The 16,920-nt window shown below is 38.1% G+C and overlaps 1 protein-coding gene across 1 annotated transcript; it reads right to left on the bottom strand.

The window, feature by feature from the left end:
* Positions 1-12,209: 12,209 nt before the first annotated feature.
* Positions 12,210-15,129, bottom strand: LOC130077763 (uncharacterized). Its single transcript, XM_056243097.1, has 8 exons — positions 14,854-15,129; positions 14,197-14,430; positions 14,045-14,104; positions 13,301-13,916; positions 13,131-13,207; positions 12,829-13,015; positions 12,583-12,704; positions 12,210-12,395 (listed from the first exon to the last, which is right to left on the bottom strand). Exons 1-8 carry the CDS (start codon positions 15,115-15,117, stop codon positions 12,210-12,212), a joined length of 1,746 nt encoding a protein of 581 aa, XP_056099072.1. The 5' UTR covers positions 15,118-15,129.
* Positions 15,130-16,920: the final 1,791 nt, after the last annotated feature.

The following is a 16,920-nucleotide window of genomic DNA, read 5'->3' as shown; positions in this document are numbered from 1 at the left end:
AGTAGCAAATCCAGGTGATTGGAACAAAATACTGAGGACTTTTACTTTCTGAACCTGGACGTTACACCTCTGATTGAAAGCAAATGTAAAATAGCAAAAAGCTCACCTCTCGCTCACCTCTCTTGTGCAAAAAATACAAGTCACAAATACACAAGCCATGTTGTATCTGTAATTAAATAATTACAAATTCTGAACCGTTTGTATCAAACTTTATAAGGTGCCATTTTACATAACCCTAACCCTAAATGTGCATTACATGACAGATTTGAAACCTAATACATCAGCCACACTACACTAGAATACTTTTCTAATATATTTTAATTTGTCTTATGTCATAGGAATTTTTTTTCTTCTAACTCTCAAACCATTCTACAAGCAGTTCTGTTTGTAAGTTTGTGTCTCATCAATTATAAGCCATTATTTTACAACCCAGTTAAATATCAATTACACAAAAGAATTAAAGCTGCAAGCAGCATTTAGCGGGGTTCAAGCATTTAAAGGAGAACTCCGGCGCAAAATGAACCTTTGGTCTAATTACACATTATTACCTAGTCAACCGTTATCTGAGATTTGTTTTCTCGATTATCGAATGTAAATAGTTTTATCTCTAAAAACAGTTTAGCCTATATTGCTAGTATAACGCTAGTATATTGGGCATAGAGTAATGACAAATACAAATCGCTTGTTAATACCACTAACAAGGCTCAAAATAGCCCCACACTAACACGATAGCATAATGAGGGTCCCTACCTTCAAACCGAAGCATTGAGAACTTTGTCAGTGTCCAGACAGTTTAATAAGAAGATATGTTATACATACAGTCAACTTCGCGTATACAGGCAGGAGCCATCTTTGAATAACAGTCTCTACCAGTCGATCTACGAACGCCGATCCAAGTGCGCTGAAATGTGTAGAATCTCATATGGTCCGTTGTTTCCGGAAGAAAGCACTGAGCACATAAGAGAAGCACTGAACGCAACAGAGAAAATAAATATATATATAAATAATTTAAAAAGAGAGACTTAGTTCTTACAAAAGATACGCATAAATGGCGGATTATTCGACCGACGATCCGTTTATGTTTGATGGACGGTCTTATCTTTTCGAGCCGGAATATACAGACGAAGAGCTGCAGGAGCTCCGTGAAAGGGCTGCGAGAGACAGAGAGCTATCGGTGGTCAATGCCGCAACACAGCCTCGTATTTCTGGAAACTGGTGGTGTACTTGCGGACATTGTAAAGCTATGGACACCGAACAGGAGTGCCTGTGTTGCACGGAGTGGGACCTTTTGAGTCGCGACACCCAAGAGAACCATTGTTTTGTACAGTCTGAAGATTTCCCCGCTTTAATAAATAAGGCTGTACTTGAAACTATTTTCCATGTCCCGAAAATCAATTGGAGGCGGCGACCCATACCGGAGGGACCAAATGGACAGTTATCTACTGAGTAAGTACACTAGACAAGTTATGTTTTAAATCAGTGCAAATATTTCTGATATATAGAGCAATTATTGTGTGATTTTAGTTTGCATCGCCAGCTGTATGTCTTGCTCATTGATCAGCATGAATGACTGAAAAACCTCTTGCCCTCCCTCTCCCCAGACAGTGCAGACTTGTGGCTTACCGGGTGGTTCTGGAGTGGGGACTGAAAGGAGAGCGTCTTGGACGTAAACAAAGAAGAGTTCTGCCAAGCTGTGTTGTTACAGCTATACGAAATAAGTACCCCTCCCCCAGCGGAATTTACAAAGGTTTCCAGGAAGCAGAAGAACTTTCAAGGATTCTCTAGTGATTATTTTATGTAAATAGCCTAATTGTTTCTCACAGTGCAAATATTATACATAATGTTCATAACAACTATTTATTAAAATAATAACAATACACAATCACCACATTTTTTGTCCTTCTATTTATTCATTGTCAAAACTATATACAAAAGTATGTTTAAAATGTGATAAGTTACCCAAATTTACAGGCAGGCAAACAGGTCTGGGGGTAAAAAAGGTTGTGAAGGACACAACAAACAACCCAACCCTCTCGGAGGTTCCAGGGGCCTGGTTCACCGTAAGAAAATGTATTAAATTTAGTAAGGCTTGAAGCGTGATAGTCTTTGTGACTGCATCTCTGATATGTCTGGCCTTGAAACTGGGGCTATATTCATCAATAAACGCCTTTGGCCTGATCGAGGACGGGGCCTATGCTCAAGAGTATGTTCCTGCCTCATCCTCAAAACCGCTTCCATAAGGTCTTTTCTAAAAGCCTGTGATGTTTTTTCATAGATGGGTTTGGCCACCCACTGATGGCTTGCTTTGGTGTAGGTGTACTTGAATTGAGGGTCTCCTAACAAACACAAACAAAAGTATTGATAAATAAATTATTTCCCACAATGTAGGTCACCATAATCACCTGTTCCACTATAATAAATGTTACTGCTGGTTGAGCCTGTAAATCAAACTTACAACTCTACTAATCAATAAACAGTTGGGTACAGTACAGTAGAGTTATATAATCAGAGGCAAATATATATTTTGTTACCTTCTTGCGTTTTTTTCAGTTCCCGGCCAACATTCATATTGTGGTCCATGATGGCTAATTCAGTGCGGGCCCTCATTGAGTCATAGCCGAAGTGCAGTCGCTTTGGTGCATACTTGAGTGTAACATTGTGATAGACTTCAAGTGATCCTGCAAGTGTACAATTGAAATACATTACTCAAAAAGAAATAGCCATTTAGAATGATAGATGGGATACAAAGATTAATGTACTACATTTGCTATTATGCCTTTGTTGTTAGTGCAATAGAACTTGAGAATAGTGCTACTAATTTTCACAGCAGTGAACTTCCTATCATTTTGATAATCAAATAAAGGATTTTTAAAAAACAATTCATTTAGTGTGAGGGCATACCTGTGTGTTTAAAAAGCGACATTTGCCTTAGATCACGGATGAGATTTTTATCCATAATGATGCCCCTCAAAGCACGGAAAGCACCCACTGAGCAAGCGACGTCTGTGGACATACAAAACAGGTTGATATCACGTCCGTCCGTCCAGGCCATGATCTGAACGTCCATTGACAGCCAGAATTAGTCGATTAATGACACTGAGAAATGATGTCCCATCAGGCCATAATCTAAACGTCCACTGACAGCCAGAATTAGTCGAGAACAGACGTTATATACTGGCTATAATCGGGATGTCCGTTGACATCCAGAAAAAGTCAATAAACGACTTGAATAGAGATGTCCAATCTGGCCACAATCTAAACGTCCACTGACATCCAGAATTAGTCGAGAACAGACGTTCATACTGGCTATAATCTGGACGTCCGTTGACATCCAGAATTAGTTGATGAATGACGTGAATAAAGATGTCCAATCTGGCCACAATATACACGTCCACTGACATCCAGAACTAGTCGAGAACAGACGTTCATACTGGCTATAATCTGGACGTCCGTTGACATCCAGAAAAAGTCAATAAACGACTTGAATAAAGATGTCCAATCTGGCCACAATCTATACGTCATTTAACATTTCCTTGAAGATCATTAAGCATGTGGGTGTTAAAGTGAGTTTTAAGGTTAAATAATAGTATTTGTACATACAGTAGGCTACAGTAGGCAGACCTATTGAATCCCAGCCGGCACATGACCGACCTTCAACGTTGAAATGGTTGAAATAATGTTTAATATTAAATGGTTGAAAAAGGTTAACAAAAACACTTCTAAATCAACGTTGACATTTTTTACAAGATCTGTACGTTGAAACAACGTAATGTTTTCAACACCATACAACAGAAATATCTGCATTTTAAAGTATTATCATGATAATTAGCATTTAATGGTTTTTTGATCATAACTCTTCAATGTATGTTAAAATATAATTGTTATCATTAAAAATAATAGTTTCACCCTCAAGAGAGCAGTACAGCAGAAACCTTTTGCCTTATGTGATTTTGTGTGAATTTACTATTTCGTCTGCTTGCCAAAAAGTTTACACTTTGAGTTTACGCTTATGTTTTACTTTGAGCATGATTGGTTAATCTGTCTGTCTTCCAGGAAACTGTCCAATGAGAATGTGCGCGCCTATTTTAGGTTTGAAAATACATCCGTTACTCGGTCCGTCGGTCGGTGTGAGCAGCTGGTGTTTGCGTTGTGATTACTCGGTCAGACCTCGATGGATTATTTTATATCTGCTTGTTAAATTCTTAAATTTTGAGTTGATAAGTCAGTGAAGAACAAACGCTGGAATGTGAAACAGAGGAAGCTGGGTCGTATGTGGTCTGTAAAAATACTGGCGATATCAGGTAAGAAAACATTTTTCAGTCCACATGTATACGGGCTTACTGAAACCAAACGTCATAAGATAACGTTAAATAAGTTATCTCTGTGTGTGTTTTTGTACTGCTTCACCATTAGCGCGATATTAGCACGTATTTCGACGTAACATTAGTACCATCTGACATTGCTGTGTTGTGTTAATGTTGTCAGCTAACTTAACGAAACGCATGAGAAGTAAAAAAAAGCGTGGGAATAAGTAGTGATAAAACCGTCATTTATTCGTTAGAAGTATGTTTACATAACCTCTTCAAACACTGATAACGATATTGAAAAGATATTTGTTTACTTTTTTTTTTAGATCAAGAAATAAAATTGTAATCGGTGGAGAACACCCAACAGAAAGACCCATTCACCACCTTACAGTAAGTCAATTTTACCCACTGTTCGAAAACCTACACTGGGATTAATAGTATTAAGTATGATTTTCATCTTTAAAAGACATTTAACGTTACTGATAGAAAGTCTGAGTGACTTTTTGTGCTTTTGTCTTCTGCTGAAGTGGTGCATTGAAAGGGGATTCATCATGTCACCTTCATCAGTCCTTTATTTAATTCACTGGAAAACATTGAGGGAAAGGTGGAGGAGTATTCTTTAGCTGCTACATTGCACTATCACTTCTGGTAAGTATTCATTGACATTTTGTGTTTTATATTTTATTTTACTTATTTAATAAATTACTTCTAATTAGTACAATTTATGGTTAGGATTCTGAATTAAAACAGTGTAATGTTTCTCCACAAATATTATCAGAAATATACGGACATTACAGAGCCCCCAGGGGTCAGGCAAAAATTGTTGAAACAATATAAACCTGCATTGAAAGATATAAGTCAAAGAGCAACAGACCACTACCCTCTCAGCTTAACACCAAAATTAGTTGATTTCTTCATCTAAGGATGAAATCATGACCTTATGATTATGTTAACCGTAACTGACACATGGGTGTAATATTACATTTTTTACAATTCCAGCTTGGGGCTCTGAAGAATCGCTTGTGTAAATTTTCATCTGAATACATCAAATAGGTGTTTTAGAATGGATAGTCGTGTTGTATACTTTGTTTTCTACATACAGTCGGCAGGCCTATTGAATCATAGTCTTTTAATCTTGTCTTGCAAATAGATGCTCATTTTGATCATCATTTGTATTATTCTCCCCTAATTTTCTTTTTTTTTTTCTTTTTTTTTTCAAATCTGCGTTGCTGCACGTTGCGTGGTTTTGTGTGTGTTAAATAAAGTCGTTATTTTTGTTTGTTTTTTGCGCACAAAAAGTATTCTCGTCGCTTGATAAACTTAAGGTTGAGCCACTGTAGTCACTCGGACTATTATATTTATATTTCAATCCCTTAGAAGCCTATGGAGGAGTGAGACAGCTCTCAGATTTATTAAAAAATATCTTAATTTGTGTTCCGAAGATGAACGAAAGTCTTACAGGGTTGGAACAACATGAGGGAGAGTAATTCCTGACAGAGTTTACATTTTGGGGTGAACTATCCCTTTAAGCTCCGGTCGATTTATGTAAACTGCTCCTCAGATCTCTGCAGGGTAAATCCAGACAGCTAGCTAGACTATCTGTCGCACGACTAAAACAACTTTTGAACGTGCACGTTCCACCAAAAGAAATTCCTTCCCGAGGCTATTTTGCAGCTGCACCATGGCTTTGCCTCATGCTTAGCGACGCCCAAGACGATTGTGATTAGTTAAGAGAAGTGCCAATAAACCACGTTTTTCTGCAATCCCAGAATGCCGCGCCGAAAACGCGTACATGCTAGAAATAGAACCGACACTTATTTTTCACGCGATGACATATTAATGTTTGAAAGTCTCTAGGTTTTGACCTAAATGGAGATATAAATGTAATTGCACCTGTCAATACAGAACAAAATATTCTGTAGCCTATTTTGCCGTCAATACTTCCAAAGTTGTCTTCAAATCAAATCAGTATTTGTTTAACATGAAGTGTACTACTGCTTGAGTGCAGTAAATCAATTGGAAAGACAAGTCTAGCAGCAGCAGCGCAGCATCAGACACGTTTCTGGTGTGCAAAGACATAGAAAACGCCACAGCCACACAACAGAAACGCCAGGCTCATGCGACGCAGCCAGTGTGTAGCCAGCCTAAGGCTGACGCTGGCTAAGTTATGCAGCCCGATGTCCATCTCAGCCAAGCAAGAGGTCTGATGTATGTAGATCTGTATGGTTATATTGTCGTTTTCAGTGGAAGGTAAAAATAGTATGGCTGTGCATAATGCCAATGCTCTCTATCAAAATCACTGTTTGTTTTTTGTAATTTATTTTGAATTCCTGCAGAAAAAAGTTAAGTGCGTGTGTGTGTAATAATTGCATGTTATTTTTGTCTTGGATTGGATTAGGCTCTTCACCAATAAGCTGATGACCCTATTCAATATGAAGGGGAAGGGCAAAAAAGATGAAATTAGAATTGAAGACAAGAAATTGTTTTCAGCAATAAAAGGTAAGCTTCATATTATGGTAATAAAAAAAAGTGTGTGTGTGTAAATTAGAGGTGGGCATAGATTTTTTTTTTTAATCTAGATTAATCTAGATTAATATTGAAATTAATCTAGACTAATCTAGATTAAAATGGCTCATTTGAATTCTCCCGAAGGCATTCAGAATATGTGTGCTACCCAAATAATGACTAAAAGTAAATCTTTGAGAATAGTTTGCCTCGCGTAGGGATGTGCATTTCTACCAAAAATGCCATTCGACAATCGAGGAGCAAAAGTCGAATATCGTGAAAAAAAAACTAAAAAAAAAAAAACGCAATGACAGAAAGGGAGGCCAATTTCATCTTTAGCGATTTGTCATCAAACAAACTGTTTATTAATTGAACAAGTAACATGTTTTCGTCCTTTTTTTAACATAGTAGGCTAATTGGAAGAAGAAAAAAAACAATACGCACGACAGTCCGTTTTTGCATCGCCAATGCTCGTTAGATCAAAAAATAATGTCATCATATGTCATAAGAATTTTATGTGAACCTGCCTTGTTACTAACCTGGCCCTTGCCAGATGAATTTCGCTCCGCCTAGCTTCACTCACATCCATCTGGAACCGATCCATTGAAATGGCGTTTCAGAAGGCTGGGCCTTATCAAAAATCCTTGCATATGATTGGATAAGCCACTTGTCTGTCATCTTTATCGACGTGCTATTTCAACCACTCACACCGAAGCCAACCCGTGACGCTGAAGAATCCGGTCGGGAGAAGGCACTGATCTATATAACATCGTTTCCACCAACAAAAGCCTTAAGAGCCGTTCTCTGATGTTCTTTTAATGAAACAATATTAGGTAGATTGGACAACACGGATGAAATCAATGTTAACAGCATCGGATGAAATCAATGTTAACAGCATCAATGTTAACGCTTGTTTCCTCAATGCGAGCCGCCATTGTTGTCTGAATCAAAACAGTCTCACGGTCGCTTCTCCACTACGTCACATCTATGAAACTCCCGCCCTGCGTCCTGATTGGCTAAACCATAAAGTTGGTTGGAGAAATCACTCTCAATGGAAGAGGTTCCAGATGGATGTGAGTGAAGCTAGGCGGAGCGAAATTCATCTGGCTAGGGCCAGGTTACCTTGTTACTGCAATAGCCTCATTTTTAAACAAATTAGTTTCAATCAATGTAAACTATACGTGTGATTATGCCACTGCGCAATACACGCGCAATACACACACAATGTATTACCTGAATGAAATGAAATCGAATGTATCGTCCTGTGGAATCATTCATTCACAGACAGCTTACGAAGATGTTCAACTAATAAAGATCTTCATCGCTGGCAAAAATATGATGCATTTGCAGATTTGCATTCACTAGACTAGACTGTAGATCGGCCACTTCATCCAACGCTCTTGATGCTCTTAAATCTTCCTGTTTCGACTCCGAGTGTGAATTGAAAGCGCTTCAGACGATTCAGTGTGTGAGGAACTGAACAGATCAACTGATTCGCGAACCGATTTAGACAGATCATCTGACAACTTGTTTGATGAAGTCTTTGAACAGAATCGACTCAAAAGAGTGATTCATTTGTAAATGAGCATCGCTCATGCCCATACAAGGACACAGCGCGCTTGGAATAAACTCATTTAACAACGTATTGCATTAAAATAAAGTAACGAGACGTCGCCCAACGTAACAAAGTAAAAGTACACCTTGTGTCCCTGACAGGAAAATACCCTACTGCGCGATCTAGAAGAGTCTCACGTTAAGGCAGCACGTTAACGCCGATAACGGCCCAGCACTAGTGTAAATATATATATATATATTAGGGCTGTCAACTTTAGTCGTTTAGTCGACTAATCGGTCGATGCCGTCTTGGTCGACTGACTTTCTCATTGGTCGACCAGTTGCATTTTTTTTTTTTACCAATAGAAATAAATTTTCATTGATTTACTCCTTGATATTTATTCCTTTTATAAGCAGTTACATATTACTGTATTAATTAGCCTATGTTTTATCCCCAACTTTAAATGCTGTAATTTAGGCTATTTTGTAACAGCGCGACAGTTTAGCGCACACACGTAGAGCACTCGGGAACCGCACCTGTGGCTGGCTGCGCTGCTGCTGCGGCGCGGACGCGCTTGGAAAAAAACGAGCTTCCATTATGAGCGCACATACCATGGGCCTACATTTGAAATAACGAACTTGAGCGCACAAAAGGCGCAATATGTGAGCAGGCCCTTTAACGGCTTTATTATGCTATGACTCAATAGATTGTGTTTTCTTATGTTTTTATTTGTACACTTGACACGTTTGAAAATAGCCTAAATAATGTAAAAAAAAAAGATAAAACTATATGCCTTCCTAATACAGACTAGTATTATTAGGATTGTTTTTTTAGGCTATTTGTTTTTTTTGTGTGTTTGTTTTAAAACGCCTAGATCGGCTGGACAAAAGTTAACCCATAGCTTCGAAAGTAAAGAAGAATATACAGCCTGTATAAACGAGAGCTTTTGTTTTGTTAGGATTTTTCATTATTTGGCTGCTAAAAGTTAAATTTTTTGTAGTGTGTGGTGTGGTCAGGTGCGCGATTGTGACTGTCACTATAGACCTAGGACAGAGCTCCTCACTTTGCAGTTAAAAAAAAATCACTTAATTTTCAAAGAATTGTATTATTATTATAGTTTTATGTATTATTGATGTTTTTTCGTTGTTGTTTTATAAATGCTCTATGACAATTGTTTAATACATGTTCAATCAAAATGCAAAACATCGCGTTTTTTTATTTATTTATTTATTTCAGTCGACTGATCGTTGCGCAGGACAGGACTTTGGTCGACTAAGGATTTCTTTGGTTGACTACAGCCCTAATATATATATGTGTGTGTGTGTGTGTGTGTGTGTGGAATGCTTAATATCAGGCTCGATGTAATTTGACTTGATTTGTGATTTAATTACGATTTCATTTAATTGATTCGAGTACTCGAATTTTCATCTATGTATACTATGCATCTCTGCTGCAAGCTAAACCACAACAGTGGCATTTGTATTTATTTATTTTACATGTGGATTTTTTTGCTTTGATTGTAGCTGCTGTCATGAAATGGGACCCAGCTGCTACAGAGGCCCAAGTAAAGTCTTCTGCATCTCATCATCTGAAACATGCCTGTTTGGTGGTGGCTATAAATGAATAGCTTTATTGTGCCTATTGTGGACCTTATAGCAGCCACATTTTGTTAATTGTTTATTTTATTTATAACTTTACTAGGGGTGTCACGATTCTCCAAATCCTCGATTCGATTACATTTTCGATTCTAAGGTCACGGTTCGATTCGATTCTTGATTTTTACATTTATTTTTTTAAAGCCGAAACCGGCCAATCAGGATGCTCTCTGTCTTACATGCGCTTCATGAGGCACCCACGCAAGGTCTCTCGCTCTCTCCCTCTCTGCCGTGGGCGCGCTATACGGTTTGGAGCACAGTTTTTTCTGTCTCCCATGCTCGCTCACTCTAGATTCCGGGAGTTTTAATTAATTTGCAGGCATCAGGGAGCTGCTATCAATATGCGGGAGACTTGGGATGTCTGCAAACTGTGGCTTTTTCATCGACGATTCCATTTTTTAATTCGATGTTCGAGATTGTGAATTAATTTCGATCGATTTCGATTTAAAATCAAAATCGTGACACCCTTAAACTTTACTGTTCTGGCTTTTAAGTTTTATTATGTTATCGTGTTAATTTATACTTTACTGTTCTGGTTTTAAGTTTGTGTAAAATTGGTAATAAAAATATATTTTGAGATTTAAATAATTGATTTCTTGGAGTGATCAGTTTGGTTTACAGGAAAATGGTAAGCAGTTTATTACAATTATATTGATAAGATATAAAAATGCAAGACTAGTATATAGACTACACAGTTATTCAATTGAATATTCAATATTATCAATATTCTTTAAAATCTAATTTAGGTCTGTGTGTCTGCAATTTCATGACACGACAACCATTAACAATGAGTAATTGGGTTTTTCTCAGTGAAAACTAACTCACTGACACTGTTTTGAAGTAAACATTTTTTAAAGTAGGATCCTTGCAAATATGCACAGATGGGATTACCATGTCAGTATGGGTCTTGAGCAGTCTTTGACATTTCTACTACAGAAAATGTGTCTAATACAACTTTTATTCTGGCTGCGTTTAGATGTCTTAACAATTATGTCTGTAGCACGTCTTTAATTGACGTCTAAACGTCTTTAATTGACGTCTAAACAATGTCCTGAAAAGACGTATAAAAAACTTTATTCTGGCTCCTATGAGGACGTCTTCTGGATGTCTAACAATTACGTCTGTAGCACGTCTTTAATTGACGTCTGAACAATCTCCTGAAAAGACGTATAAAAACCTTCATTCTGGCTCCTTTGAGGACGTCTTCTGGATGTCTAACAATTACGTATTTTAGACGTCTTTAATTGACGTCTGAACAATCTCCTGAAAAGACGTATAAAAAACTTTATTCTGGCTCCTATGAGGACGTCTTCTGGATGTCTAACAATTACGTCTGTAGCACGTCTTTAATTGACGTCTGAACAATCTCCTGAAAAGACGTATAAAAACCTTCATTCTGGCTCCTGTGAAGACGTCTTCTGGATGTCTAACAATTACGTATTTTAGACGTCTTTAATTGACGTCTAAACAATGTCCTGAAAAGACATATAAAAAACTTTCATTCTGGCTCCTGTGAGGACGTCTTCTGGATGTCTAATAATTACGTCTTTTAGACGTCTTTAATTGACGTCTAAACAATGTCCTGAAAAGACGTATAAAAAACTTTATTCTGGCTCCTATGAGGACGTCTTCTGGATGTCTAACAATTACGTCTGTAGCACGTCTTTAATTGACGTCTGAACAATCTCCTGAAAAGACGTATAAAAACCTTCATTCTGGCTCCTGTGAAGACGTCTTCTGGATGTCTAACAATTACGTATTTTAGACGTCTTTAATTGACGTCTAAACAATGTCCTGAAAAGACATATAAAAAACTTTCATTCTGGCTCCTGTGAGGACGTCTTCTGGATGTCTAATAATTACGTCTTTTAGACGTCTTTAATTGACGTCTAAACAATGTCCTGAAAAGACGTATAAAAAACTTTATTCTGGCTCCTATGAGGACGTCTTCTGGATGTCTAACAATTACGTCTGTAGCACGTCTTTAATTGACGTCTGAACAATCTCCTGAAAAGACGTATAAAAACCTTCATTCTGGCTCCTGTGAAGACGTCTTCTGGATGTCTAACAATTACGTATTTTAGACGTCTTTAATTGACGTCTAAACAATGTCCTGAAAAGACATATAAAAAACTTTCATTCTGGCTCCTGTGAGGACGTCTTCTGGATGTCTAATAATTACGTCTTTTAGACGTGTTCTAGACGACTTTTTGCTCGCTGGGCAGTAGAATCCTTTGTAAGCCATTTCTTCCTTGTTTGCTCCTCCTCTGTGAGTGATGGGTGAAGACAATGGTATTCTAAGCCGCCATCCTCCTCCCATCTATGAACACCACAAACGTGGTACTGCAGTGATGTCCAACGCCGCACACATTCCTGAAAAAAAAAAAAAAATACAGTAAATTTTTTTATTTATCCGGTCACATTTAAAAAAATAATAATACCCTAATTATTTTGGTATGAGACAATGCCTTCGGCCTAACAAAATATGTTTTATGACATATTCAATACACAATATTTACAAAAGTATGTCATGTCAACCAGTACACAATGTCATTGTTACCTCCTCATCATCATGGCTTGAGCTGCAAGACCAATACAGGTGATTGCTGATCGATCGGATCCATGGCTGCAGCACTCTGTTTTCGGCTTTATTTGAAACCTTCACAAGCTTCTTCTTTACACCTAGGATCACCAACAACAAAATGATGAAGAGAGGGGGTGAGGGGGCCATTTTCAATGTCATAAACTACAAACATTAAAATGTGTTTGTGTTATTGTGTATTCATATTGAAGATGTGATACTTACTCTTATTGACATGCCACGAGTCAAATTCATGCCTTATGTTTGTGTAGTTGTCATTGATTATTTTCCGAATGGATGGAGATCTGTCTGTTGTCATGACTCCAACATCCACTCCCTTGGAGATCAGGTGGTCCAGGCCTCTCTGAAACCCCATTGCCTCCATTGCTACAGAACTGGATGCTTCTGTAACCTATAGTACAACATTATCTTATTTGTCATAATATGTGCATAGTTCCAAGCAACCAATTGCTTTGTCATAGCCATGCTAATGTCATTATAGACAAGAATAATGCTTTCTTATTTACCTGGACCAACTCATAATGGACAATTTCTTTAGAGACATCATCTTGGAAAGAGTAGGTCGAATATTTACTGCTGAAACCTGTTGAAAAAAAAAAAACATTTACCTTCATAAATATAAATGTATAAACATGTTTAGTAGTCCAACCAAAGTTCAATTAGTGATCCTGTTTACCTGGACTGTCACACCGCGCATCGCCACATAAGTCAATCCTCTCTCCTGAGGCAGACAGCTGAGTGAGTCGCTCCATTATTTTTTGCTGTTGATCTTTGTAGGCATAGTTTACGACAGGAATTAGATATGCAGATTGTATGTTGTAGTATTGTGTTTTTGCAGGAATCTGAATGTTCATCAGATCCGCCCAGTCCTTTATGTCAGTGTATGATGCTCCTGTAAACAGTGTCGCCGCACAGGTCAGGAGATTGTTTCGTCCCATGTCTCTTTGGTCTGGACATGATGCCCACTCCCCTGAATGTCCACGCAGGCATGTCCAGTAGATTTTAAGTTGGCTGGCTCGTGTCACCATCCTTTTATCTTCAATTAGTGTACCACATGTGTGGCAGGTCTTGAAGAGCTCCAGCAAGTTGGACTCATCCACTATCCACTTTTTTCCGGCCCATCCATTGGTTTTCCCTTGGTCAGAAGCATTGCCCGAACCTGATTCTTGGCTGGAAGGAGTAGTGTCACTCAATGGCTGAAAGCTTGCATCAACAGGATCTTCCATCTCCATCTCCCCAAAGCTAACACTCATATCATGAACAGATGCTTTTGAACCTTCATCCATGTCTTCCTGTTCGTATGACATGTTATAGTTAAATAAATAAATAAATAAAATAATCAAACTTTTACTTTGGATTGGACTGACATTATCACTAAAGCCACGAGTGCTTAAAAAATACAGGAAGCCATTCAACTCACTTGTGACATAGCTCCACTGCCTGCATGGATAGGACTCCAATGTGATATTGATCCTGCACCCTTATACAGGCAATTTTAGAAAAAGTGTTACTTCATTGTTGCCATGGGTGAATGTCAACACTACTTAAATATCAACCTGATGTACAGTTTACCTCTGACAGTTGCCATGTTGGAGGCAGTGCAAGATACATTCCAGAGGACGTTGGTGTTGTACGTGGCCTGACTGTAGCATGCTCAGGAGTTGATAGCGAAAGTCTAAAAGCTGGTGGTTGACCAGACCTCCGTGACTGAGCTGCTACTGTGTGCTGGAACCTCTTTGGTGTAGACTGTGGGAGTGCAGCTAGTTCTGATGTATTTTCGTGAGTACAGGGTTCAGAACCACTTGCCTAAAATATATATAAGTACATTCATCAGCACACACATCCTAACGCACTAATAATATAAATCATTGCTAATTAAACAAATGTACGCTACACATAACAAGATACTATAGATATTGAAAAACACCACAACTTATTACAGGATAAAATAATAATAATAACACTACATTTTATTTAAAAGGTCCTTTTATGAACCAAATGTTCACTTCATTAACAAAAGTTGAAATTATAGTCAGATCCTAAAAATAAAAAATATAAGTCAGTCAGTCCATGAGCAATCTTGTATAAGTTTTAAATCCGTTTTTAAAAACAGTAATTGAGTCATAGTGTTTGTTGTGGTGGTCTGTACTGGCATACATGCTCTTGTTTAGCTACCAACTGCGACCAACTGCGTCAAACCCCCAAATAAAGATCAAATTCACACATTACCTCATCCAAATTATCAGCAACAGGTCTTTCGGCTCTTGGTACAGCACTTTTCTTGAGGTGATTTCTTCTGGGAGGGTTGGAGGCTCTTCTGGATAAGATGAAGTCGTCCCTGTCGAAATGTTTACTGCAGACGCGGTAGTCCATCTCTCGAAGCGTTTCTACCGGTGTTTCGACATCAACATGTAATACAACCAGCCACTGCTTCAACATATCACTATTGTGCAGAGGAAGTCTGTGAAAACTTTCCGGATTGTAGCGTTTCATTTTCTTATCGCAGCCGGGAAAAGCACAAACACGAACCATTTTCTTCTCTTCAATATGTACACGTAGCCTTCTGTTCGCGCTCACCTTATCACAACTTATAGCTCGTTCACATCTCACCAGCGCACTTGGATCGGCGTTCGTAGATCGACTGGTAGAGACTGTTATTCAAAGATGGCTCCTGCCTGTATACGCGAAGTTGACTGTATGTATAACATATCTTCTTATTAAACTGTCTGGACACTGACAAAGTTCTCAATGCTTCGGTTTGAAGGTAGGGACCCTCATTATGCTACCGTGTTAGTGTGGGGCTATTTTGAGCCTTGTTAGTGGTATTAACAAGCGATTTGTATTTGTCATTACTCTGTGCCCAATATACTAGCGTTATACTAGCAATATAGGCTAAACTGTTTTTAGAGATAAAACTATTTACATTCGATAATCGAGAAAACAAATCTCAGATAACGGTTGACTAGGTAATAATGTGTAATTAGACCAAAGGTTCATTTTGCGCCGGAGTTCTCCTTTAAGGCCTTTAAGCACATAAGGCAATTTAGTGAGTTTTCTGAGTTTTTGTTTAGGATTTATGGGCTTTTGAGTGTTTTTTTGCCATACCCATTTTCTAAATGATCCTGTTTTTTGACCATTATTGATTTAGAGAGTCCAGAGAATTGTACTACACTGGTTTGGTTCTGATCGGGCAAAAAACCTAGGACTAGTATGCAAAAGTATGTTTTTAACAGATTCGCAAGTATTTAATGAACAAATTGATTGACAGCAGTAGTTCTTGAGGCAAAGATGTTCAGTATGAGGAGATCTAACAAATGATATGCATCACATTATTACAGAGCCGTAAAACTCGTTAGCGCCAACTAGTGGATGATGATAAACTCTGACAAAAATATGATTGTGTTATGATAGTGATTTTCATGCAAGTAATTTTATATTGTCTTATGAATTCGAAAGCTGAACCCAATATACATGTCCGTCTTGAGCCAGGGATCACAGTGATGTAAGACACTTGAGACTAGGACAAAGCGTCTAGGAGTTATGCACAATCTTGTACTTTTGGTTGCTGTAGCGCCACCTACTGACCAATCGGGTCATACTTTGATAGGTTCTCCCTAAATTGAGAACTACCATCTGGCCGAGTTTCAAGTCTCAAGGCCTTACGGTTTGGTCTGCATGATGCGTTTTAGGGGAGAAAAAAATAATAATTAAAATCCTAACAATTCCAATAGGTTTTCAGTACTTCATGCTTGAACCCCTAATTACTAATCACCTTTTACTAAAGCTTTCTTTGTGCTTGCCTGTTTTAGTGTAATTCAGTCCTTCTGTTTGAAATACTGCATATCATAAAGTATTTAATCACATCAAACTCAATTAGACTGGATCGGACTGAACGACATCAGACCACATTAGACTGGATCGGACTGAACAACATCAGACCACGTTAGACCGGATCTCAGTCCACTGGACCTCGTCAGAAAAAAACAGGAATTTTATTACAATCAATGAGACTTTGTAGAATGTTTTACTATATATGTATTTTCTTATTATCTGATGGATGAAAATCCATATATATAAACAGACAAATTGCCCTCTAATTTTACTGTTTTCACTGTATGTAAAATCTTAGCAAGTCCTTTGATGTTCTAGACCAGGGTTTCTCAATCTCGGTCCTGGAGGGCCACTGTCCTGCAGAGTTTAGCTCCAACCCTGATCAAACTCACCTGAGCAAGCTAATCAAGGTCTTCAGGATCAGTAGAAACTCACAGTAGGTGTGTTTGATCAGGGTTGGAGCTA

Source organism: Rhinichthys klamathensis, unplaced genomic scaffold (genome assembly GCF_029890125.1).
Source record: "Rhinichthys klamathensis goyatoka isolate OS25496 unplaced genomic scaffold, OSU_Roscu_1.1 h1tg000778l_1, whole genome shotgun sequence".
NCBI lineage: Eukaryota > Metazoa > Chordata > Actinopteri > Cypriniformes > Leuciscidae > Rhinichthys > Rhinichthys klamathensis.
Note: the sequence above shows the minus strand (reverse complement) of the source record. Positions and strands in the feature narration are given on the sequence as shown.